This window comes from Antedon mediterranea, chromosome 2, assembly GCF_964355755.1.
Source record: "Antedon mediterranea chromosome 2, ecAntMedi1.1, whole genome shotgun sequence".
In the NCBI taxonomy this organism is placed as follows: domain Eukaryota; kingdom Metazoa; phylum Echinodermata; class Crinoidea; order Comatulida; family Antedonidae; genus Antedon; species Antedon mediterranea.
In genome coordinates, this window is record NC_092671.1 from 13,419,450 (window position 1) to 13,444,444 (window position 24,995).

Genomic DNA, 24,995 nt, shown 5'->3' on the forward strand with positions numbered 1-24,995 from the left:
ACCATATTTACAAATAAATATATTGAAAACTCAAAACTCAAACTAATTAATATGGTAAAACAAACAAAAGTTGTAGTAACTGTCATAGGAAAGATCTGGGTACGACCAAATAACTTAATAAACATACTAATATGCTATACTAAAGAAGCGGCCCAAATATAGTAGTGATATGACATCATGTCCATACTAAATGGGCGCATCACATTTTTTTGTCACAAAAAGTTTGATAGTGTCGACAGAGCTTACGTGGATAATCTTTATAATGATCTTCAAAACGTGCTCTAATATGTAACATTGCTATTAGTATTATGAAATGGGGCCTGCCTCGATGCCGGCCTCGATGAGTCAAATGGGAGAGAGGCAACATCCGGCTTTTTGGTTGTATTTGCAATAAATATTTTTTATAATAAAAAGTTTTTTACCAATTGTTTATAAAGAAATATCTTTTCGATAGCATAGTCACTAATTTTAGCGCGATATTTCGTCTATCACAGTGCTTTTACTGAAGTACATAACGTATTATGGTGGTTGGTGTTATTTGCTCTTTGAGCTATCGCCCTCTTGGGTGTATCTGAAAAGTACCCACTAATAAGGCCGCCCGTCATTCGCCCTACTGCTGGCTTTGATTGTACAGTATTTCATAACCCTCGTCATATTTGTTGAACTCAAGGATGTGGGATTTAAATAATTAAGTATAATATACGTCTCATATCTAACAAAGAAGGTAAATAACTTCGCACTAGTGGAGCATATCACTCGCCGTTGTGCTTAATCCTCTGATTCAGGCTTCACAGCGAATGAATTAATTTTCTGCTGAATCTAGAATTGTTGTCGGTAATACCGGCGTAGAGTGAAGGATGATAGCGCTACTGGTCAAATGGAGAGTACCTTTAGTAATATCAACAATTGCAATCATTATTACAATGTTATCAATAGATACATTTAATCCAGGTAAGATGTTAAGTTATATTTTTTTATATATAGGCCAATATTTATTTTATTTAAGATCATAATGTATATAAACGCAACTACAACATTAACATTATGCCGTATTTCCGTTGGGAATTATATACAATAATACAGAAATGCAAAATTGCTTACATTTATGGTTGAGCCGTTGAATGTTCAAAGTATACTTTCAAAATTATAAATATGATACGTAAGTATAAGGCCATATTACCCCCATACATACATGTGCCAAACCTCGAGCCTACGTCATAACCTATAAAAGACTGTTCCCGGTCATCTAGCATTGAATTCCCTGCGGTGGATTTTTTTTTGCCGGGGTGTGCTTGCTACACCGTGGAGAATGCTATTAGTGTTACTGAAGAATATTTGTTAATTTTGTTTAATCTCAATCATGCGGTTGATAAAGGAACCGTAGACTAATAGCCTTACTTCACAATTAATCAGACCCCGTACACATATTGCCACAATACTAACAAGAAATATCGCCAGTGGATGTGGTTGCATGATATTATTGTCACTAAAAGATTGTATAATCAAGACATCGGATGTGGTAGGCTTATCATTTTAATCGGAGTGGGGGTTGCTGATCCGAACGACCCCCACATCGGGCCCCACATTCATGATTGTAACAATACATGTCGGTCATTACATGATACTAATACTGTCAATAAAGATAATTATGCGATATACCTATACAGTCTACTTTACACCTCAGATACGTGTGGAGTAGGCGTAGGCCTACGTACACTAAACACATAAACTTTACGATGTACGGAAACATATTTTTCTATGAAAATTGTATCATGTTATCTATCACCATAGGGAATTCCCCTTTAGGTGTATATATCAACCAGAGTCGCTACAATCACTGTACAACGACTATTGATGAGTTAGTTGTTTACAATTCAATTCTGACAGTTATCCTTCCGGTTTAACCACCGTATTCAGTTAATATATCGATTAGTTAGAGATTTATAAATGAAAAGCAACGAAGATCAACAATCGATCAATATCCGGTGATCAATAAAGGAATCGGGTTGTTGACAGGATTATGGAAGGTTCATTGTACACTAATAATATCACAGTAATCGATAACATATCAGTATTTACTCAACACTTAGCACAATTAGCCTAGGTGTATTGAAAATGTATGATAAAATTATTATCTTAGGCCTGTATAATTCTACTGTACACACGGATACTGATAATACTATTTAAACTTAATAATATAATATAAAATAATTGGTTTCAATTAAATCAATTTTCCACCACTAGGCCTACTTATGTAATAATTATTACTAATAGGCGGGTAATAGGCCTAAAATAAATGGAGGTTAAATTTTGATTGACGACGCTGAAAAAATGTTAAGAATATGGTGTGAATGATGGCCATCCTGTTTATTATTTTAACTTTATACAAAGTACTTTTCTCGGTCTCGACGCGAACGCACGGCTGGTATTAATCGCCCGAACAGCAGGTTGTGTACTCAAATAAAGGAACAAAATGAACACAAAATCATCGTCCATACATATTTTAAGAATCATAATTCTTTTTGTTTTATAAATAACTTATGAGGTTACGATTGCATATGGCGTTGCATACCAACCCAACAGTGTGTTCATTAATCTGTCGCTTTACCTTCGTCGTTCGGTGTAGGTACATTTTAATAAATTCTAAATGAACAGAAGTAAAGTTTCTCTTAAATAATTATGATTATATGGATTACAGTACGCCGAGCTTTGGCCCCTGAAGTAGGGCGAGAGACGGCAATTTTGGCTATTTTAAAACGGCTTCGTGACATCTTTTACGTGTCATATTCAAGTTAAAATATGATTATAAGCTGACATATCTTAACGACCACCTTCCAAGAACAGTTGTTCATCTATTATTAGATTGGTGAATATATAGGCCTAATACAAGATCCTGTTCACACTACAACGATGATATGGCTTTGTTTTAAAGGTATATTCTTCTCTTTCATGAATCATGGACGATTGTGTGGGTTAAATATGAGATTCAAACTAAGAAACTCTGAATACGATTCGAAAGAGTGCTAAACAAATAGGCCTATTATCGTATAATAGAAGTTACCATCTTTGACATAATATCAAATATTCTTTATTCATCGTCATTATCACAAATATACAAAGAAAAAAAACTTAAAACAGATGAAAAACCTTAAAGTTACGATAAAAAGTCAACACGACATTAGTTATTTCTAGATGCAGGTGATATATTCTGACATTTATGCCAACATTTTACCTCACACCTAAAAAAACAATGAGTAGGATATATATGCAGCAGAAGAAGATAGAGGGTGCACGACATATGCACGACAATTGTCTGCATAGTCATTTTTCTCAATAGATTCGTTTTACCCCAGTATTAATCGTTTTCGGATGACTCGAAACTTTGGTGTGACATCGCATGACCTTGGATGTCTCCTCTCGATATCGGATTCATACCCAGACTATTCTCGGAAATAATTTACGAAAACCCCACAATAGCAAACTCAACACAAAGTATCACCACACAATATGTACCGTAAGTGATTATATTTCGTACCGCACAGGTGGGAGGCCAAGAGAAGATTACCTCATCAAAAACCGATCATTTGCCTCTCAAAAGACTCGTTCGATCAAAAAGAAAAGGCTAACATTTTGATGATTTTATATCAGTATTCCTGTGCGTATTTCACTGAGCCCAGTGGGTGTAATTCACTTTGTCGTTTTAAATTATAAACATATTCAGAGAGTGACTATAAATTATATTTTAGGAGTAAAATTCTGGCGGTTTAATGTTTCAATGTTAAAATGCAACAGCCTATCATCATGAAATAGTTTAACAGTAAAAAGGTAAGCGGAGTTTTGGAGGTTTCCTTTGTTTTTACATTATTTTTTTCGATCTACTGTCCCACAGGTTCTTAAAACTACAATATGATTCTAGATACTCAAACAAATTATTCTTAAAATTCAACGAGTCTTCCATGAAAACTGGTTTACTGAGAGATAATATATCAAAATTTAATTCAACTTTATCATAACCAATCACCTAATATTTTCACATTAAAATTAAAGGCCTATATTACGTGGCACACGCTCAACAAATCAATATAGGTGAACCCAGAACAAAAGTAAAAGAATTAAGATAGAAGCATAGACCTATACGATTTAGGACTATTAAAATCCCATGGTTGTAGGCCAATTTCCTGTACCGTATCAGTGTTATAAGCCTACTGAACGCATAAAACTGACAGGTACAGTAGAATTGTAGATATTCGTCACATTGAAAATTGAATGGTAGTGAAACCTTTAAATCTATTGACCAGCCACTGCTGGTATTATTGCCATTATATAGGGCTAACATAAAACAACAATTAGCAGATAGTTAAATAAACCTTCAGAAACAGTGAAACTGTATAGAAATAGAAGGACTCATTAGTGAAATGTCTAAAATTGTGCCATTGTGTCCCTCGAAGAGCGACTCAAGTAATGTGTGAGCGTTCAGTGGGCGCCAGAAATTAGAAAATATAATTCAATATTTATTGGCGATTAATATCGCGTTTCGTATCGTCCAAGTTCGCGGAATAAATGAGTCACTTTGTAACTTTATGTCCAATAGAAGGTTAAGCTCTAAAAAAACCAACGGCGCTAACCTTTGCTTGCCAATCTGGAACGAATTTATTTTCCATTGGTCATAAATCCCGTAGAACGAAAAAGACAAATTAACGATCTGTACAACACAATACAGCACTATCTCAATATAAACTTTGAATTTCATTTGCGACAATAAAATGGAATGGTAATGATGTATTTTATACCTAAATAATTGACTTTTTTTAGAAAGCATCAAGGGTAAACGTGTACTGATCACGGGAGGCAGTAGTGGTATCGGTGAAGCAGTGGCTTATAAGTTTTGCAGCTTAGGAGCAAAAGTGTTGCTGACTGCTCGTGGCGAAGCAAGATTACAAGAAGTAAAGTTACATTCACCCTTGTTCCGGAACGGAAGACGGCGCCGTTTTGTAGAAAACCATCGTCTTTCGTTCCGTGAAACGCAGCAATTGTCCAGTTAGTTTGAATTAATATACTGTGCCAATTTATAAATCAGATTAATGATTTCTGTTATTATTATGCAGGAAAATATTTATTTATAAAAGTTGAGGAAAAAAGGAATGTTTTTACTTTAATATTCGTAAATAAAGTTTAGTCATCGGTGGTTATTTTTTTGTCCAAGAACAAGATGGAAAATGTCCAGACCTCAGAAGCAAGGGTCATTTAAAACAAATAATTGTTATTGTGTGATGGCCAGTGTCATGTTTACACGGTCCCAGTAATTTTATCATGCGTATAATTCTTTTTCATATTTGAAGGCTGTAAAACAATGTAAAATACTGGGCGCCGAAGCTGCGTATTACCTACCGCTTGATATGGCAATACCAAACAACACGAGAAAATTAGTAGACGAAGCTGAAAGAAGATTTGGCGGCATCGACTATCTTGTCTTAAATCACGTCATACCATACAAATTTGAATTCTGGGAAGGGGACTTGGAATACCTTGACCGAACTATGACGGTAAACTTCGCAGCGTATGTTGCGTTGGCAACGTTTGCAACACCGGTTCTTCATCGGAGCAAAGGGAGGATAGTGGTTGTATCGTCATTATCTGGTGATTACATTTCTATGAAAATATTAAATTATTAATGATATGCACAACAGGTTGTTGGCTCCCATATAATCTGTTTAAGCCAGAGTCTAGACTACTAAAGCTTGGTTCCCACTAGAACGTAACGCAAGGACGTAAACGCAACGCAAGCGTTTTAACCAATGTCAAGCGAAGTTATATACAGTTAGCAATCACAAGCGAATAAGCCATCGCTTGTGATTTTGGTCAATTCACTTGCGTTGCGTTACGTCCTTGTGTTGCGTCGCTAGTGGGAACCAAGCTTTAGAAACCAATCTTACTGCTTGAAGATACAGATGTACAAACTATACAACGCATATGATATGTAGTGCACCTCTATAGCTTGGTTCCCACTAGAACGTAACGCAAGGACGTAAACGCAACGCAAGCGTTTTAACCAATGACAAGCGAAGTTATAGACAGTTAGCAATCACAAGCGAATAAGCCATCGCTTGTGATTGGTTAATTCACTTGCGTTGCGTTACGTCGTTGTGTTGCGTCGCTAGTGGGAACCAAGCTTATGGTGAAACTGCAGTGACAAATGCATGTAAATTGGTTTACTTTACAAGTGGGTGGTATTTATATATTGTACTACGATGATAATACATAATATAACCTTTAATCTTTTACCATGTTTACAGGAAAGGTACCACTTCCGCGTGTAGCCGCATACAGCGCATCTAAGTTTGCTATAAATGGGTTTTTTGGTGCATTACGTCAGGAGCATAAAATGAAAGGAATTGACGTATCTGTGACGCTTTGCATTATAGGTAAAAATATTTTTTGACATTCACTGCACATTAATCATTTTGATGACGATAGTGATACTGATAATGATTATTGATATGGCAATGACAATTGATGATAATGATGATGGTGATAATGACGCCACCCAGTAATAGTGACAATGATGACGGTGATGATAATAGTATGATAACAGACAATGACGACACAGTAACTATAACTATAATTACACTATACTATCCTACTATAGTACTATACAGTAATACATTTCTGAAACTTACAACATAAACTATTTTCTCTAGGTCCTGTCGCAACCGAATCAGCACTGACAAGTTCCGCCGGTTTCGTTGATAAACGCATCTTTTTCACGTCATCTTCTGATACAGCGTATAAGATCGTAGAAGCAGGTAATTTACGATGGCGTGAGATTCATTATCCAAAGTCTTTAACGATATTGCCGGTACTACTGCGGGATATTGCACCCTGGTTCACCGAATGGTGCACATCATTAAGTAGTGCAGCGAAAACATAGCAGTTCTATGGTGCGAAATATTGCACCCTGGTTCACCGAATGGTGCACATCATTACGTAGAGCAGCGAAAACATAACAGTTCTATGGTGCGGGATATTGCACCCTGGTTCACCGATTGGTGCACATCATTAAGTAGAGCAGCGAAAACAACAGTTCTATGGTGCGGGATATTGCACCATGGTTTATTGAATGATGCATATTTTTAAGCAAATTGAATTTCTAGTTTTGTGCCTTGTAACTAAATTAGAGTTTCCATTGTATGTAATATTTATACACTACCCACCAAAAACCAATGTTTTTTTTTATAAAACTTTAAAAAATTATTTGCATTGTGACAATGAGTGTGGAATTTTAACAAGTAATCTTGTTGAATCACTTAACAGTAAACCCTGTATAGTTCAGGTGTGTAAATTACTAATGATTTTTGTACAAAAAATGAACAATATTTTATAAATAAAATTGTGCAAGGAATTACTGTACATTGTTTTTTTTACCACATTGACTTATTTTCAACGAGAGCATCAATGACGCAATACACAGTTAAAGCGCAGCTGCCGAAAGTGTATATTACGATAGATACAACAAGTTGTGAAAACGTTTATTTCATAGTTTACCAAACCCTTGCTGACAAATCGTTTCATACTGTAATTGTTGTAGGTGCAATAATACCTTGTTCCAACAAATGGCTGCCGTGGGTCCGTAGAGGACCTAATCCGAATCTCCTCAGTTTCCAGTTAAGCTTGAGGACAAATATGAATACCTTTACCTTTAGTCTAAAAAGTCTCACTTCATAGTACAGTATTGGGTTTTTCAATAAACCAGAAATTGTGAACTGTTGAACTGTTACAAACCAAGATATACATTTTTTATTTTTTTTTTAAACTTTGGATGAATTTATACTTTTGTGTAGGAAATTATTCAAATTGTAAAAACAAAATATGTATAAAATACGAAATACATTTAAGTACATACAATTTGATTAACACATTCTACAAACTGTGGAATGCTTTTCACTTCTGATTCTACAACTTGCTTCAGATCTCTATTCACTGAATCATAACAGCAAACTTGCAGATTTCTTATTGTTTTTACAACAGAATTCTGGATTTCTTTTGTTACTGCAAGAAAGGTTGAAAATAAATGATTAATTATCAATGTGTACTTTACTATACAATATTGTTTAAAGGTTCATCTCTAGAAGTTTTTTGTAGCATAACAAAAGAAACGATAAGACATTCTCAACCATACTTCTTTTTGGAAACACTGTACACGTTTCACATGTACACTGTTTGTACAAACAATTAATTGGGTTTTTTCACATCTTTTTCAGTATCATTTGTTGATGTGCAAAGTTACAAGTTTGATGCGAGATTGTGGGTTTATTTTAAAACTAAAATACATTAACAGGGGAAAATCATTTGTTTTATATATAAAACTTATTAATATCTAATGTCCTTTTTTTCTTGAATTTTAACAGATTTTTTTTACCAAATACCAAAGGTTCTAAATATCTAACTTTACTAGTACAGTGAATGTTAACATAACAACAGTATTCATAATTAATCTTTTAGTGAGAACACTAAATTAGCAATTAGTAACAATAAAATGAAAATAACAAAGTAATGGATCAGAAGCTACCAGTAAACCTTTTTTTATACTTTTGTTTTAGATGCACATTCATGTGTGCAACTGACGCAAAGGTTTTAGTAAACCCTAACACTAACAGTATGAAAATTAACCTAAAGCAACAGTAAGTCCAGTAAGTGGTTACACTTGACCATCACATATAATGTGGATTTAATCCTTCACTTATCTATTTCAATTACAATTATCTCAAGATGCCATGAAGTCTAAGACAAAATTATTAAACTGGATAAATCAACAAAAAATCATACAGTGAATTAGTTTCAACATGAAAAACAATAATTGATTAAATTTCTAAATGAAAGGCTTTACTTTCAAGGTTGTATTACTAATTACTAGCCATCTGTATTCCAGAATATCACTTTAAAAAAATAGAATAAGAAGAATAAAATAAACAGTTTTTTATTTAATAAAAATACAGTACTAAAAACAAGTGAGTGAGATATTTCTATGTAGGCCTATTGTTAGAGTTACTAAAGTACAGAGTAGTAGGCTTGTTTCTATAGTGAGATGTATCTCTCTCTGTTTGTACAATTAGGAACAAAAATAAGAACATTTTGAATTTTAGAAAATGGTTAAAAAAAACCTGACCCTGAGGAAAAATTTACGAGTTCTGTGTTTTAAAATTTTATTACTTGAAATATTTGTATATTAGGCAATGTACAGTACAAATTAACATGGGTTTTTTTCACATTTTTTCAGTATCATTTGTTGATGTGTAAAGTTGAAAGTTTGATGTGAGATTGTAGGTTTATTTTAGAACTAAAATACATTAACAGGGGAAAATCATTTTTCCATATATATTTAAAACTCATTAATATCTAATGTCCTTTTTTTCTTGAATTTCAAAAGATTTTTTTATCAAACACCAAAAGGTTATAAACTTATTACCAACAGGTGGACACAATATTAAATGAACTCATCATGTGTTATACATTGGGTTTATTTAAATGCTACATACATAGCCTTGAACTTTAATACTTAAAATTCCCAATAAATGGTCTAGGGGCACAATCCTTTGCACCTAAGGCATAGGCGATTACCACAGAAACAAATCAGTTATGTGAGAAATTAAAGCATAAAGACAAGTAGCCTATGCAAATATAAATGTGGGTTTTTTTTATTTCATACACATAATTTGCCCATATACAGGATGGATAAACTTCCATCATGCTTTATACCCTTTGAGGCTTACTTACGGAGGCCGTGTTCAACACTAGCACTAGCTCAGAATTGAACCCTAGATCTTGTGATTAGAAGGCAAACAACATGCTGACTAAGTCATGTCAACTGATTCTGGGATCTACAACTGTAATAATTTAACAGAGAATATATTTTGTTTTGTGGCTAAAATGTTACCACAACAATAATGATAAATTGATTTAGCGAAGTGAAGTCATGAATTTATTTTAACATTTTGAAAATGGCATTTGTCAAGGATGTTTCCATGGAAACATCTTTATCCAACATTAATGCCAGACAAGCCACATAAAAAGGAATACTGCAAATTTTATTTCAGTTTTCGAAACAAAATATGTTACTGGTTCATTAACTGGCCATTAAAGGTCCTATAAGAATTTCTGTCATCTATAATAACAAAAACTAAAATCACAGAATCTTATTCAAAAAATCCAATTAATGTTAACCCTGATATAAAGCCCAGAATGTAGCTGTTTTTTAAATCAAATCATAAAATATTATGTATGATAAAGAATCAATAATATACAGAAATGAAGATGTTAAGAAAATGTAAACAAATTGTTCTGGTTTCCTTTGAACTGTATAACCATACATATACTTGTTGTGACCTGTTTTAAATTAGGCTAATATTCAAAACTCAATAACAAATTATACCTTTATACTTGGTGGCAAAAACAGAATAAAGCAACTAATATTTGCAGCTACTTGATGAATTTCTTTTTACAAATGGATCTTTAGTAATTGTCGGTGCAACGGTAAAATAAAACAACTACTAAATGTATACAGTAAACTATGCAATTTATTCCAAGTGAATCAAGTGAGAATTCTCAATAAATAGATAAAATATACACAATATTTGATAAGACAATGCAATAAACGGTGTAGCTAAGATGCTGGTTGAGAAAAGAGTGTGTTAATAATGTGGTCAGTGCATGGTAATATTGGGCTTGGCCCATCTCATCTGACCAATTAGGATTAAGAGAATTAATGTGGTTTTCTGTTTGGTCGTGTTTATACACGCAGTGCATGCTAGGATAAAAGGTCAAATCGTTGATCGCGCTTGAATTGGCTGAGTTGTCAACAATCATCGTCGCCTCCTCGCTGTCCGATGTATTCGCGCGGTTTTTACCATTTTCATTATTGTATTCGTTCACGTTTGCATTGTTGTTTATTTTGTTCTCGGTTCATTTAAATTAATAAAAGTTATTTTAAGGGTTTCATTGTTTCATCTATACACTATGGAAGAAGATGCCATTTTTGCGATGTTATTTTTTATTCTGTTTGGAGTGGGAAACGATAGTAGAGGCCTACTAAGATCGAATAAGATGCTTTACTCTCATTGCCTAATCTGGTAGGCGCTGCACTGCTGGCTGCCGTGGGTCCGTGGAGGGCCTAATCCGAATTTCCTCACTGAGGACAAATAATAATACAAAATACAATACAAAATAAAATACTAGTACTACCACTACGAGTTGGCCCCACTAGGCTAGGCGTAAGAAAGACGTGGTAGGAGGATGATTGCTGGCAGCGAAGCAGCAATAAATGGGCCCAATCTTGTTAGCAATGTCGCATGACATGATTGATATTACGACCTGTTTTAACGAGAGGTCAAAATATACCCTGAGGACACTTCCAACACGGTAACGGCGACCGGGAATCCACCAAATTTTAGGATTCAGCCAAGTAGCCTTTTTTGCAATTAAAATCTCATTACACGGAATCTCTTTGTTGTTATACAACACACTTTTCGTAGGCGTGTAGAATATGCGTGTAATAGCGTGTTGTATAAACGCGCCCTTAGAGTTATTAGCATTCTTAAAATCCATTAGCTAGAAAAGTGAAGGTAATCTGTCAATGTGAGGTTAAATAAAGAGATATATAGAGGATGTATAATCAAATTAAAAGTAAATGTTGAATTGTTTAAAAGCTATGTGGTAGGTCTGCTACAGATCATTAAAAAGTTGATTATTAAAATAATTTCCATACGTTTGTCCTTTCCTAATCCTTACTATTATTAACTCATGTTAATATAATGTTAATCAGAAAAACTGCATAACAAAAAACCTCATAATAATAGAACATTTTTAAAATACATAAATTACTCTGGTGAATAATAAAATAAATATAATCCTACCTGCATTACTCTCATTAAAACCTTGTAAGCATGAATCATATAAAAGTCTAAGAAGAGCTTTAAGTAGAACATTTGTGTGTCTTGTTAAACTAAAATAAGGGGGAAAGAAATGCATTTGATTTGATTTATTTTACAATTGGCCTCACTTCAGGATTGTATAAACATAAGAATAATAATAAAAGAAAACTGGTCACATAAAAATGTATTTACCAAAATAAATAAGAATATACAATAAAAATTGAATCTAATGAGAAATTATTCCCAAATTAAAAGGCAAATTTCTATTGATATTAAAATACAATACCAATTTGTGAATTTGTTGATAATAACATGACATTTTCATTAATGTAGAATTACTTCAATCACATTCTGTCTTACATACACAGTATGTTGGAAAAAAGTCATGAGGTTAAAGACGGTGGGGTTAAATGTTATAAATAAATAGAGCAACGGAATTTTCAGTTACATAGTAATACATTAGGAATAATTGAATATTATAATTATTATAACTAAGCTATTTTTCAACAGATTATATATTGATGAGAAATCATAGGAAATTTAAATCGCAAATCAGATAAAAACAAATTCTGAACTAGAAAAATCGACAGTTCATTATAGAGAACAGGAATTACTAATCATGTAACCGGCACCTTAAGTATTAATAATCTATAACAAAATCACTCATAAATTAAGAAAGTTCATTTTTCATTTGTAATACTGAACAGATACCGCAAAAAATAATCATAAAATAATGGACTAACACGTTGAAACCATTGGAGCTTGACCTAGCGCTGGTTGGTCCAGTTTGCATAAACCCTGGGGTATTTGTAGCACATTCTTTTAATTAGACTGAAATTACCTTGAGGAGACTGGCAGCACATAGCATGTGTTAGCATTAATACTGTAGGGGTAGTTTCTGTTGTTTAAACAGGAATTAGATTTTAAGATAGCTCAAAATTTAGCCCCAAGTCTTAAAAATATAGGTTGAGTTGATTAGTAAAACCATTAATCCACTTTACTTATTACTCATAATTTTGTAAGCCTAGTTATTATGGCAAGTTTAACATAAAATGTGGTAAACAAACACTTTAAATCTAAGATTAAGAAAGCTGTATATGCTACTAATATTATTATGTAACCACGTTTTCTATCCTATGCTTCTGCTCTGCTCTCCTGAAACAGTTTATAAATTGAGTATACTTTCATATACTAAACTTTTCTATTGGCAATCTAAACACTTAATTTAACTGTTACTTTGAAAACGCAATTAAAACTTTTCTTTTTACATTGGTTGCATTTCTCTTTAACATAAATTTATTCACATACATGTACTATTTAATTTACATACCAGAAACATATCTCTAAGCGTGTTATTAAAATATTAAGAAATGAATAATAAATATCATACCGAGATCCAATGACTTGTACAAGTTTGTTTGTTAATTGCAATGTAGCCAGTCTTCCTTTCTCTTCTTGTCCATCACTAACTTCAAGATAACTACTTATAATTCGTAGCAAGATCTATTATAATATAATTTATAATTTATACACATGCTTGTAGTAAAATTAGTCTAAATCACAAACAGCATTAAGACACACAATATTTTTTTTTTACCAGAGAATTCTTATGTAGGAGAATTTTACAGTAGGCGGAGGTATGCACTCTCTGAGTTGCTTTCTAGTTATTACTGTATTTAATGTCTATGTATCACTAAATGTACATACATATTTTTTTTTATTTGTTTGGTTATAACGTTTATTTGTATGTAGTTGAAGTTGACTGCACAACTAATGAGTGTGTTGCCACTGATCCTAAAGTGTCTTGTCAATAAAGCTATTTATTATTACTAATAGTAATACTAGGTATTCTTAAAACGAGGAAAGTACAAATGAACTGAGAATTATTTGTTATTAATTTACATCAGTAATTGAAAAATTCCATCATTGAAACATGCAGAAAGACCAAGTCATGCGTGTAGAAACAACAACCCACTAAAAGCCTACAACATTATTCACTGTAAAATGTCAGAATAAAGTAGGTGCCACCATTCACAGATAATCTCAGTACTATGCAGATAGTGATACTGTGTTTAGTGTTTAATATCAATTTAAAGTTATATAAATTCGAACCATAGCAGATAAGATATAAACTCAGTTACATGTAAAGCCAGTCCCTGGTGTAGTAGATAAACCTACTACTAACTATGGTATACTTGGACTTGGATTTTGGATGTTTATTTGTTCTACAAGATTTGACAATTTCTGAAGGTCAGCTTGTTTGGCCTTTACTACATTGATTTATTTTCAAAGATCGCCACAGATGATCAGCTAAAAGCTGCACAGAGATAAACTGGTTAAATGGTGTTCTAACACCCAACCAATTTATTAACACAGTTGAGCACTTTGTGGATATATGTGCGATTTATAAATCTTATTATCTTATCTTATATTTGTTCACATCAGAAATAGGCCCAAAGTCATTTGAACTGTGTATGAATAAAACCTATATTTTCTTTGAATCTTGGCAGCAGAATGAGGAAAACTGTTAACATAACATTTTCAAAATAACAATTAAAACCTAATCTATTGCATGTTGAAATGCCATTTAACCAGTTATGGTTATTAAATTTATAGCGACAAGAAAATTTAAGACTTTGTTTATGTAGAACTTCTTGTGTGTATGTATGCATTGTCACCTGTATCAGGACAGTAACAAATTGTATTAACAGTCCTTGGCAATATGCTGAGAAAGAAAATACTAAAAATAATGAAATAAATATATAATATAATATACATATTTTTGAAAAATAAACAAAAAAGCCTAATAAAATGGGGAAAAAATAACGTAATGAAAAAACAGCTGCTTCCTTAAAAATAAAATATTGACAAAGAACATTAATGATGCACAGAAAGGTGGTTTCTAAATAGGTTAACTTGCTAAAACTAAAAAAATAAAACCGTATTCAAGAGAAAGAAAATAAAATGAATGATTATAAACAGATGTCTTTAAAGACTACTGAACAGATAAAGTCTACACCTGGTCTACACCCACATACCGACATGTACATTCTAGAACAACCATACAGATATTATAACCATAAATATTCCCAATTTATATCATTAAAACCGACCCAATAAAATTTCGCCTCCACTTTTTTTTTTTTCATATTGTTTTTCCACTACATTTATCGAGCTTCAATATTTCCTAAAGACCAGGACAAATGGTGGCAGCAAACTTCAAAAAATTAAATGAATTTATATTTTTCCCTATGTCTTTTATAATAGTGTGAATGTACATTATTAACACTGTGGCCACCACTCTGGTCTAATAAGATTCTTACCTTTAAAGCAATAACCAAATGTTTAAATGTGTTTAAGTAAACAGTTGAAGCCTACCTTAATATGGCGTAGTATAGTGACTCCCATCTTATCAACAAACAAAGGAACATATTTTAAGTAGAGTCTTCTAAGTACAATAACTTGTTCACTCTCCATGTTGGCCAGTAAAAGTTGCAGTATCTCATCATATCTATTTACCTGTGAAGATGAACAAATGTACTTTACAATTCGACACATATATTCATTTTATTTGTCCAAAAGGAATTCATGTTAACATACAATTGCTCAAAATTAGTTGAAGATCAACAACTAAGACAACAAATGGAAATTTATTCTAGATATTTGGTCTATAAAACAGGGTGCTTTCATTTCATCTTGTGTCACTCGACAATTCAGACGAATAAAAGCCATCTGCGCATGCTCAGAAACATATGAGCATGTGCAGAATGACTCTCTAAAATATACAGCATAGAAAAACCAATAAATTAAGATTCATATGGAATGTGGTATAATAGCAAAAACTTCCATTCTCTATAACTATACACATTTTTTTACCAGAAATTAAAACAACCAATTCCTAATTTCCTAAGCTTTGTTCCTACTTAATAATAATCAACAACATTTATTTAGAAACAGTTCATGAAAAAAAAAGAACTGTTTCAGGGATCAGAAAAAGAAGTAAAATATACCAACCCCTAAACAAAAACAACAAAAAAGCAACTGCATGACAAATCATTAGCTAATAATAGTAGATCTATAAATTATAATCCTAAAAAAATTCAAAAATGTTTTAGATATTTCATTTAACAAATAAAAATTTAATTAACGGCACATTATTGGTACTTGGAAACAACGTAAGAACGTGAGCATGCCGCAAGTAATTTGACCAATAACAACACAATGAATCTGAACTGGTGATTGTTCAACTCACGTGTGTCGTGTTACATCCAAGTGGGAATCAAGCTTTAGATAGCAATAATGCTTACATTTCTCACACAATTGTCTCGTATTGGCGATTTCTCAATGACTCCAAGTATAGACAACATGCATGGGATGACAACGTCTAAAAGATGGGCTTTGTTAGAGTAGATTTGGGAATGCACTGCGGAGTAGATGACACCAGCTCGATTATGCCACTTTAATTCTGTTGCATCCTGCAATAAATGTGTGAAAATATATTCTAATTTGGATTGATATTTTCAGACGATGAGCAAGAGGTCTATATTTGTCAACAAATATTATACATATATTGACTGCTTAGAGGTTAAATATAAGATTTGACATCCCCGAGGGAATGATATTAAGTTCGAGGGAATATATATTTCCCGAGAACTTAATATCATTCCCGAGGGGATGTCAAATCTTATATTTAACCGATATAAAAGGCAATATCTGTTATATTATATAGCCAAGAACAAGTCTGCTGGGTTGGGTGAAGCTAGGCTAGGCCTCCTATAGTATTTGTATTGTATTTAAACAAGCCTGCCTAGACACCTTACCTTGCGAAGAAGAATATACAGATAATTACTAATTAATGATTCCTTGGCAATAAAATATTCACTTAGGCCTAGGTCGTTTAAATTAACAGGAGAATTTCCATCAATAAGCCTATTAATAATAATATTATAATCAGGTAGGCCGAACAATTCGTCTTCTTCTCTTCGAGGAGCCGAATTACCGGATGTTCAGCGCGTACTAGTTACTAGGTTACTACCGTGAGTATTGACCAATCACAAACTGTGTTTCATCACATTTAGGGTGGACTAATAACAAATGAGGGCGCTATGTATTCATAGCTTAAATAGTTTAGAAGATTAATTTCTTCAAGCTCCGTGGCGCAGCAGTTGAAGCGTTGTCTTGTGATGGAGTGACAATTGCATCGCAAGTTCAAGATCCAGTAGATGACTTTTGTTTATTTATCGGCAAACGCGAGTGTTGCACACGAAAATTACACAGTCAATATCATCGTACTCGAGAATTTATATGATTAATGACAGGGGACACGATAATTACGCGAAAATTACACAGTCAATATCATCGTTCTCGAGGATATATACGATTTACGATCCTCGCAGCGGTAGTCATGTGATGCAGTTTCAACCAATCACGTTCGCGTATTTACATAGGCTATGTAATATACACATTTAATTTGTATATTTGTGTGACTACTTGTGTTGTAGTCTTTGAGCATGAAAGGGGTTGCTACCCAGTCAGCCAATGAAACCAGTGATTTCATGGTAGGCTATCTGCATACCTGACCTGTCTTGGCCAACTTTTGTCACTCTCACATATTATATCAGTCTAGTACACATTATTACAGAATGTATATCAAATAATAACAAACATCCATTTGAGAAGCTGTATGCCTGTTTAATTTCAACCTATACATAATTCACAAAACTTACCACTTCTTTTATTATATGGCAAAGGCATTCTATCCCTATGATCTTGTTTGGCACCTACAAACAATAATCACGAACAATATTTAATTAGTACAATTTTACATAGTGAATGGATGTTGCTTTACTATGTTTTACAATGGCTATGATTCATTTAAAAGAATGGATATGTGTTCTAGTACCAAATTCAAAGGATTTACAAATTTTATTAAAAGGAAATATCTGAACCACATCAGCAACCTCACACAAAAGTGTTTCTCAGTATAAATATTCAGAGAGGTTTCATAAAAACAGTAAAATCTATCTTTCTTGAATAAGTTTATACAAAAATACATTTTCTTTGATTAAACAAATTATTATCTAACAGGTGATAAATTAAGGTAAAACTGTTTGACAGCCTACAACATATAAATAGCAATTTTAGTATGTTCACAATTCAATTTTAGCCATATATGTAAATTATTGACATGTTAATGATTTATGACATAATAGCTTTCAATAGGTTGGATTATTCAATTTAAGTATAAAAAGTACATTGTCAGTCAAGAAAATAACAGGAACTATAAAACAAATGATACAGCTTTCAATATTGATATATTAAAATTAAGTATAAAAATGAAAACATAACTGACAGAAATAGAGCTTCATCAATGTGGTAGTACATTGTGAAATCTGTTATGACTAATACGAGTCAAAGCTGGTGTTACTGCCATTTGAAATTGAATGATAGGAGTTGTATTTATAGCTTGGTGCTTAAGATTCTTGGCTACAAAGAGTGGATTGCAATCATGTCTGATGTTCTGATTTTAAATTCTGCATCAGAAACACTGGATAACCAGTATATGCCAGCCAATGGATTTTTGGTTGAATTTAACGATTTATTTTGTCATTTTATTTTTTTTTTCTACGGAAGTGTTTAACTTTATTAAAACTACAAAATAACCTATTCAAAGTCTGATTTAATTAATCTTCATTCTTCATGTTTTTGGGCGACAATACATCTTTAAGTTTTTTTAATTTACTGTACCTGATAGTCATCTGTGAATAGCAATGCTGATGGTAAAACAATATCAAGATGTTGTCCAAGATGAGGGTGCTGTAAAATAAAATATAACAATTGTATCACATCCACTATTTGAAATAAACACCATAAAATGATAATCTAAATACCCACTCAAACTTGTTATTTTTAGCTTTTTATGAATTCATTGGTGTCTCTATTTTGTTACATTAATGTTTACACAGTATACGTTTCTGTAAATATGTATAGGGACATTTGACTACAGATTTAGATTTAAAACCTAGTAGTGCATTTCACTGACCATCATTTGTATAAGACACCATTTATAAACATGTTGGCAAATTGGTTCTTTTTTCCACGTTGATTTAGTTAGTTTCGGTTGTAGTATTTTTAGAACTTGACTAAACATTTCCTGTGGCAGTATGCGATCCTTATCTGGTGTCTCAAGCGGACTTTCATATGTAAGTAGATGTCTGATAGAGGGCTCAGTACATGCATTGCACAGGACTAACTGCAAATCTAAAAATGATCATCAGTTTTTAAAACACACCATACTGTAGATCATAAAAATATTTAAACAAGTACAGTCTGTCATTAGGGAGGTTTCGCAACCTTACGAATACGATAACGAAAACGGATACGTCACACATTTGTGAAACTTTTGAGCTGATCCCCATTTCATATTCGTAAAGCGTATTCGTGTTGACAAATATCACCATCATTTTCGTAACTACAAAACGAGTATAGTGTTTGATCTATTTTGCACATTTTGCATTTGAATCCGGAATGATTCATGATTGTAATATAATTATAGATTTATTGAAAGTAATTTACTAAAGTAATTTACTAAAATGCCAAGTAAATTTTGATAAATAGCAGTTTTTAAAGTCCTCACTCGCTTTGATGTTATGCTAGGCCTAGGCAGCCAAGCAACACGTACCTGCGCTTCGCTCAAATTTACCGCAGTCATATTTTGGACGCGCCTCAATATTTCATTGCCATGCGAAACAGATTTTTTATGGCTTACAAAAACGAATACGTGTGCGTGACGTATCCGTTTTCGTTATCGTATTCGTAAGATTGCGAAACCTCTCTATTTACTTGAGATTATTATATTGTTCAGTTACTGAGCAGATTTAAGTGAAAAATGTTACATTATATCCTATCTCGCCTTAATTCCAAATTCACAATACATTGCAATGAGTTTTCTACTTTCAAGTGACAGATTGTGTCATTATATAATAATTTAATTTAACGCATGAGCATTTTATTTTTAAAAAGCAGTACAATACCTTTAGATTCTTTGATTGAATATTCTGATGTCCACTGCATGAGCGTATCATGTGTAGCACACATAATAATAATGCGACTTAGACATATTCTTAGAAACTGTTTAAGTAATTGTTTTCCTGATAAATGAGGTAACTGTAGTACATTTCTTGTAAAGTACATAACAATGGCTGCCCGCTGAGAGAACTGCTTATTTGCAATATTATCCCAACCTGTAAATAAAGAGATCTTGTTATGTTGCAGGTACACGTTTTGGATTTTAAAATAAGGAGATGGAGAAATTACAATGGAATTAGGTTGTTACATCTCAATCAAAATCTTTATTTATTCACGAAAATATAAAATACAATAGTACAAAATATAAAGCTCGTTCACCATAAAATAAAGGTGTTCTTCCACAAGTTTGTGATAGGTAATGAAATATATAATATATACAAATAATACAGTGGGACCATGGAATATTTTCATAAATTCTGGGTTGGTACCATTCCTTAAAAGTGTAATAAATAGGTCTAGTGCTAGTTATTACTTAGAGAATATGTGGTTATGCTTACTTTTACCATCTTCATTGACAATGGTCTGGGCAGAGTCTAGCATACACTTAACAGAATAGCAGAGAGCCCTTCCAACATCACTTGATATATCATTATCTCTCAGGTGTTTTAATATTTTTTCTGCATTCAAAGACTTTAAAACAAAACGTTTACAGTATTTCAAATTATCTGACTTAATAACTATAATACTACTATAGTTTATAGCGAATAAGGTTAAGTTGGTTGTATGGTAGAGGAAGATTATCCTAATCTATTCATTCTTATTATTATTACCATTATTAATAAGAATTTTACTGACATTATTCTTACTATTTCAGAAATGGGTGAACTGTTGTCAATATTTTCCTGCATTGCTGTGAACTGCTCAATAATTCCTTCATGTAAGGGTTCTGTTGTTTCCTTGTTATCCATTTTCATTTGTTGGGAGGGGCGTAAAAAACCTATAAAATAAAATTTAAAATATATATTATATAAAATTGGTGGTATACCCTATATTTTATTTGATAGTGGCCTAGGACTAATATATTAATATAAACAACTTTTTCAAATATGCGTACAGAGTAGGCCTACCTAGGCCTAGAGTATAACCCAACTAAGCCCACACACTACCAAGACTGAGGTCTGGGTCCACCCTAGGCTTATTTAGCCACGTAGAGAGTATTACTATTAGTCATTGTAAATACAATTTACTATTTTTACTTAATTTTTTTAAATAGGCCTACTATGATCCTATCCTAGTTTAATCTGTTTAAAACTAGCTAGACTAGGCCTAGTCTGGCTAGCCTACTGACTATGCTACTACTAGCCTAGTACCCAAGTATATTGATTGATAGACTAGCCTATAATATATACTATTTTATATAGCCTATCCATGAAGGTATCTATGTTTATACCTCCATGATGGCCTATCCCTCCTGCTAGCCTATCCTGCCTCTGGCTAGGCCTAAGCCTAGTCTTATTAGAGGGTATACCCCTACTCACCAGGCCGATATTACTCTCTATTCTACTCTAGGCTAGTGGGCTACTAAATGTAAGTACTAGCTAGAGGGCTAGCCTAGGCCTAGCTAGGACTCGCTAGCTAGGCCTAGCTAGCCTACTAACTAGTACTATATTATTATTAGGGCCGAGACTCTAGGCTAGGCCTAGGCCTAGTTGTTGTTTTTTATTAATCTTTTTAATACCAGCCATATATTGATGAGGTAGGCCTATACATCTCAAGCCTATCCACCTATCTATCTAAAACAACCATGAAGAGATATTATAGAGACAAACAAAGTGTAATAATGATGACTACGCCTGTATTTATGTAGGCCCAGTCCCACGGCGACGTACCATGTGTATTGTTTTTATAAACAAAACAACATGGTATGCACCGCCCTCTATAGTAATTTAACTTAAAAGTTTAGTTCCTCTATGGAAAGCAGTTTGAAAATTGAGTTTATATTTCACTAAATTAAAAATGTTGTCATAATAATGCATAAATAACAAACTAACACAATAATGTTAACATTAAAACACTTAATTAAAATCTAAAAAAAATAAATATTACCGAGGCTTAAAATAATAAAACAACAGTTTTAATACCAAAAAAACATAGACATTATAAATAAAATTGCAAGAGGACATCTGACACAAACAATAATAATAATAATAATTGTCATAATCTATTTGAAATGTGTTAAAATAAATTACACAAAATACAAGTTCTTTAAAATGCTATGAGTACTGGGAATGTTTTTATTTTTACAATAATTTAGGGAAGGAATAAAAAGATGTAAATGAAATGGCAATATAATTTTTTTTAATGGAAAGACACACACTAACATTTTATTTCAAAATACAGGAAAATATATCTATGGTCTACGTGAAGAAAAACACAAACAAAGTCATTTTATTTATTCACATTTTTAACTGAAGTTTTTGTTTTAATTATATTGTAAATAAATTTAATAAAATATTAATGAATCAAGTCTAGGATAATTAATAATTAAATTAATTAATACTACTACTTTGAATTTACACTGTTGGCTTTTTTTCTTGATCTGATGAAATTATATTTGTTTTCTTTTTTTTCAAAGTAGACACAAACATTTGTGATCAAAGTTTAATCCATAAAAAAACAATTGTAGCCCATAATGCAAACAAAAATATTTGTTAATCAGAATTACTGGAAAGAATTCACCATACTGGTTTTACACATTTACTATAGATTTGATTTTTGCCATGTTATAAGCAAATGAATTGCGACCAGTCAAAAATTATACCAGGACTCATATCAAGAAACGACAAGGTAACTATATGAAGGCCATGGAAAGTTGTTAGACCAGTGGACAAAACAACCACAAATTGAGGCCGCAAGATACCATCGGCATCATGGCAGCCATCAAAATGGGGTTATACTTCAATCAGTAACAATTGATGCAAGCAACCTTGACAACTATTGAAATACTAGCTATTTCCTATACACACAGATAACATAGATTTTGTTAATACTAATAAAGCAACCAAGATTCATGAAAACAAACCAGAAGTCCATGTAACTTCACTCTTTCTTAGTTAGATTAAAACTGATGCCGCAAGATGCCACTAGGCATCATGGCAAAACAGTATTAATGGTTGACAACCATGAGTTTTTTTTTATCTACGTACAAGCCTAGCAGCTAGTTACAAATATTGTTTTGAAGCTTGGATGCTCGAAGCGATGACTTGCTGCATTAGTAACCTACCTTTGTGTTTCCGTTTCAAAATAGGGCTAGAAATAAACCAGTGTGCAAGGAGTAATAGAGGACTGCACAGCTGCTGTTGTATCATGCATTATCTAAGTGTTAGTAAAAATCATCTGAAATATAATTAATTAAATAATGATTATTTTTTCTACCTAAATTATAGTTAATTTGAAGCTGGCTCAAAATTCCTGGTACATACATTTCTGTTGCATAGCTTTAGTGATATAATTAACAACACTTACGTATATATGAGTACAATATAATTTATAAACAATTAAAAAAATCATCTAAATAAAAAAAGATGCATGGATGGATAGAAATATCTTATTATAATATAGATATATAATATTTGTTTGTGATGATATGAAGTTGCACAAGATCAGGAACAGCTGTTCATTAACCTGTGAATAAATTTGCAATTATTAGTTTGAATCGGCGTTAATGGTGAGGTCTTACTATGTGTTGAATGCATTGTCCCATCAAAGCTGCGACATTTTATTTCCACATAGAGAACAGAAATGTTGTCAAAATATCAATGGACTTGAACACAACAGTATCAATGGTTCAATCAAGCAGGCAGATGAAAAGCTCAATTCTTTAGTAACCACTCTGCAAAAAAAAACATTAAACCATTAAATTTAAGTAGAGGAAGGAGTAGGCTAGCCACAACCTTCTGAGTACAGTATACCAACTTCAGAGGAAAACAGCTTGATAATGCTTAGGCTAGGCCTACGCCTTCCACAGAACTTCAGGAGAGGACATATTTGTGACAACACCGGAAGAATACCAAACATGATCGCATCCTAGATGTTTAATACTTGAGAAAAATCCATGAAGTCAACTAAACACTTTAAAAAGGCAAATCAATACAGAAATTGAAAGGGTAGGATTTATATATTTTAATATAAGTTAGACCTAGACTAGGCCTAGCCTAGTAGGCCTAGCCTACCTAGCTAGGGCCTAGTAGGCCCAACCATAAATCAAATGAGCAATTAAGGTTTGTTTCAGGTATCAATATTTTGTTTTTAAAGACCATGCATGAACTACTGAAAATGTTTTCTTAATTAAAGTGTATAATTTCAAAAACAAAACACCTACCAATATAATTTCCAATCATCTAGGCCTATTAATTAGTAACTTTTCATCGACGCTTTTCACTTCACAAAATGGCAGAAAGTAAATTCGCCTTCGCCACAATAATATAGAGGATAAGGTAACCTAACTTTGATTGGTTGAATCTTTTGTAACTGCGTTGTTGTGAGTCGTTGATTGGCTTGCTACTGCGTAATCTGAACTCTCCTAATTGGACGTTTCACAGAAAATTGGTTGGTGGAAAAAGAGGGCGCTAGACCTGTTTTTAATATATTCAGAAAGAATTAGAGAGCATTTTATTCCCACCGTACCCCCCCGCTCCCTCTTGATCTCCTCTCCTCTGAAATTAAGTGACATGAGAGACGTGAGCACAGCAGCAGCAGGTCAATTGGCAAGGAGTCACGACACGACGGATAACAACCAAGCATAATTTTTAATAATAATTATATAATAATATAAATAAAGAATTCTTTGATTATAATATATACAGTACAGTAATCAAAAGAATTATTTTTTTGATTATGATAATGACATATTTATAAATAAATGACCTAGGCCTCCTACTGGAAGTATCTATTGTTTATCATTACATCAAAGAATTCTTTGATTACTAATCAAAGAATTCTTTGGTATGACATGCTACTTCCTGTTATAGGTCATTAATAATC

The 24,995-nt window shown here is 32.7% G+C and overlaps 2 protein-coding genes across 5 annotated transcripts; one reads left to right on the forward strand and one right to left on the reverse strand.

Moving 5' to 3' along the window:
- The first annotated feature begins 500 nt into the window (after positions 1 to 500).
- LOC140040470 (hydroxysteroid 11-beta-dehydrogenase 1-like protein) lies at positions 501 to 7,203 on the forward strand. The gene is made up of 5 exons (XM_072086446.1): positions 501 to 951; positions 4,813 to 4,943; positions 5,340 to 5,637; positions 6,294 to 6,422; positions 6,699 to 7,203. The coding sequence occupies exons 1-5, from the start codon at positions 858 to 860 to the stop codon at positions 6,926 to 6,928; spliced, it is 882 nt and encodes a 293-aa protein (XP_071942547.1). The 5' UTR covers positions 501 to 857; the 3' UTR covers positions 6,929 to 7,203.
- Positions 7,175 to 24,394, reverse strand: LOC140040469 (TELO2-interacting protein 2-like). 4 transcript variants are annotated; one of them, XM_072086441.1, is made up of 13 exons: positions 24,334 to 24,394; positions 23,692 to 23,844; positions 20,819 to 20,949; positions 20,510 to 20,642; positions 19,958 to 20,167; positions 18,967 to 19,184; positions 18,672 to 18,740; positions 17,651 to 17,704; positions 16,232 to 16,399; positions 15,303 to 15,443; positions 13,315 to 13,427; positions 11,907 to 11,995; positions 7,175 to 8,046 (listed from the first exon to the last, which is right to left on the reverse strand). In XM_072086441.1, exons 2-13 carry the CDS (start codon positions 23,705 to 23,707, stop codon positions 7,889 to 7,891), a joined length of 1,500 nt encoding a protein of 499 aa, XP_071942542.1. In that variant the 5' UTR covers positions 23,708 to 23,844; positions 24,334 to 24,394; the 3' UTR covers positions 7,175 to 7,888. The 4 variants fall into 4 exon arrangements, with proteins under 4 accessions (XP_071942542.1, XP_071942543.1, XP_071942544.1 ...); XM_072086442.1 differs by lacking the exons at positions 23,692 to 23,844; positions 24,334 to 24,394 and adding an exon at positions 21,691 to 21,832; XM_072086443.1 differs by lacking the exons at positions 23,692 to 23,844; positions 24,334 to 24,394 and adding an exon at positions 21,680 to 21,832.
- Positions 24,395 to 24,995: the final 601 nt, after the last annotated feature.

Excerpts from the sequence above, each read along its gene's own strand:
- LOC140040470 (XM_072086446.1), top strand. The coding sequence starts at position 858 with ATGATAGCGCTACTGGTCAAATGGAGAGTACCTTTAGTAATATCAACA. Across the intron at positions 4,944-5,339 it reads GCGAAGCAAGATTACAAGAA|GCTGTAAAACAATGTAAAAT; the intron begins GTAAAGTTACAT and ends TCATATTTGAAG. Across the intron at positions 6,423-6,698 it reads TGTGACGCTTTGCATTATAG|GTCCTGTCGCAACCGAATCA; the intron begins GTAAAAATATTT and ends TATTTTCTCTAG.
- LOC140040469 (XM_072086441.1), bottom strand. Across the intron at positions 19,185-19,957 it reads TTCAATCAAAGAATCTAAAG|ATTTGCAGTTAGTCCTGTGC; the intron begins GTATTGTACTGC and ends GATCATTTTTAG. Across the intron at positions 8,047-11,906 it reads TTTTAATGAGAGTAATGCAG|TAACAAAAGAAATCCAGAAT; the intron begins GTAGGATTATAT and ends CCTTTCTTGCAG.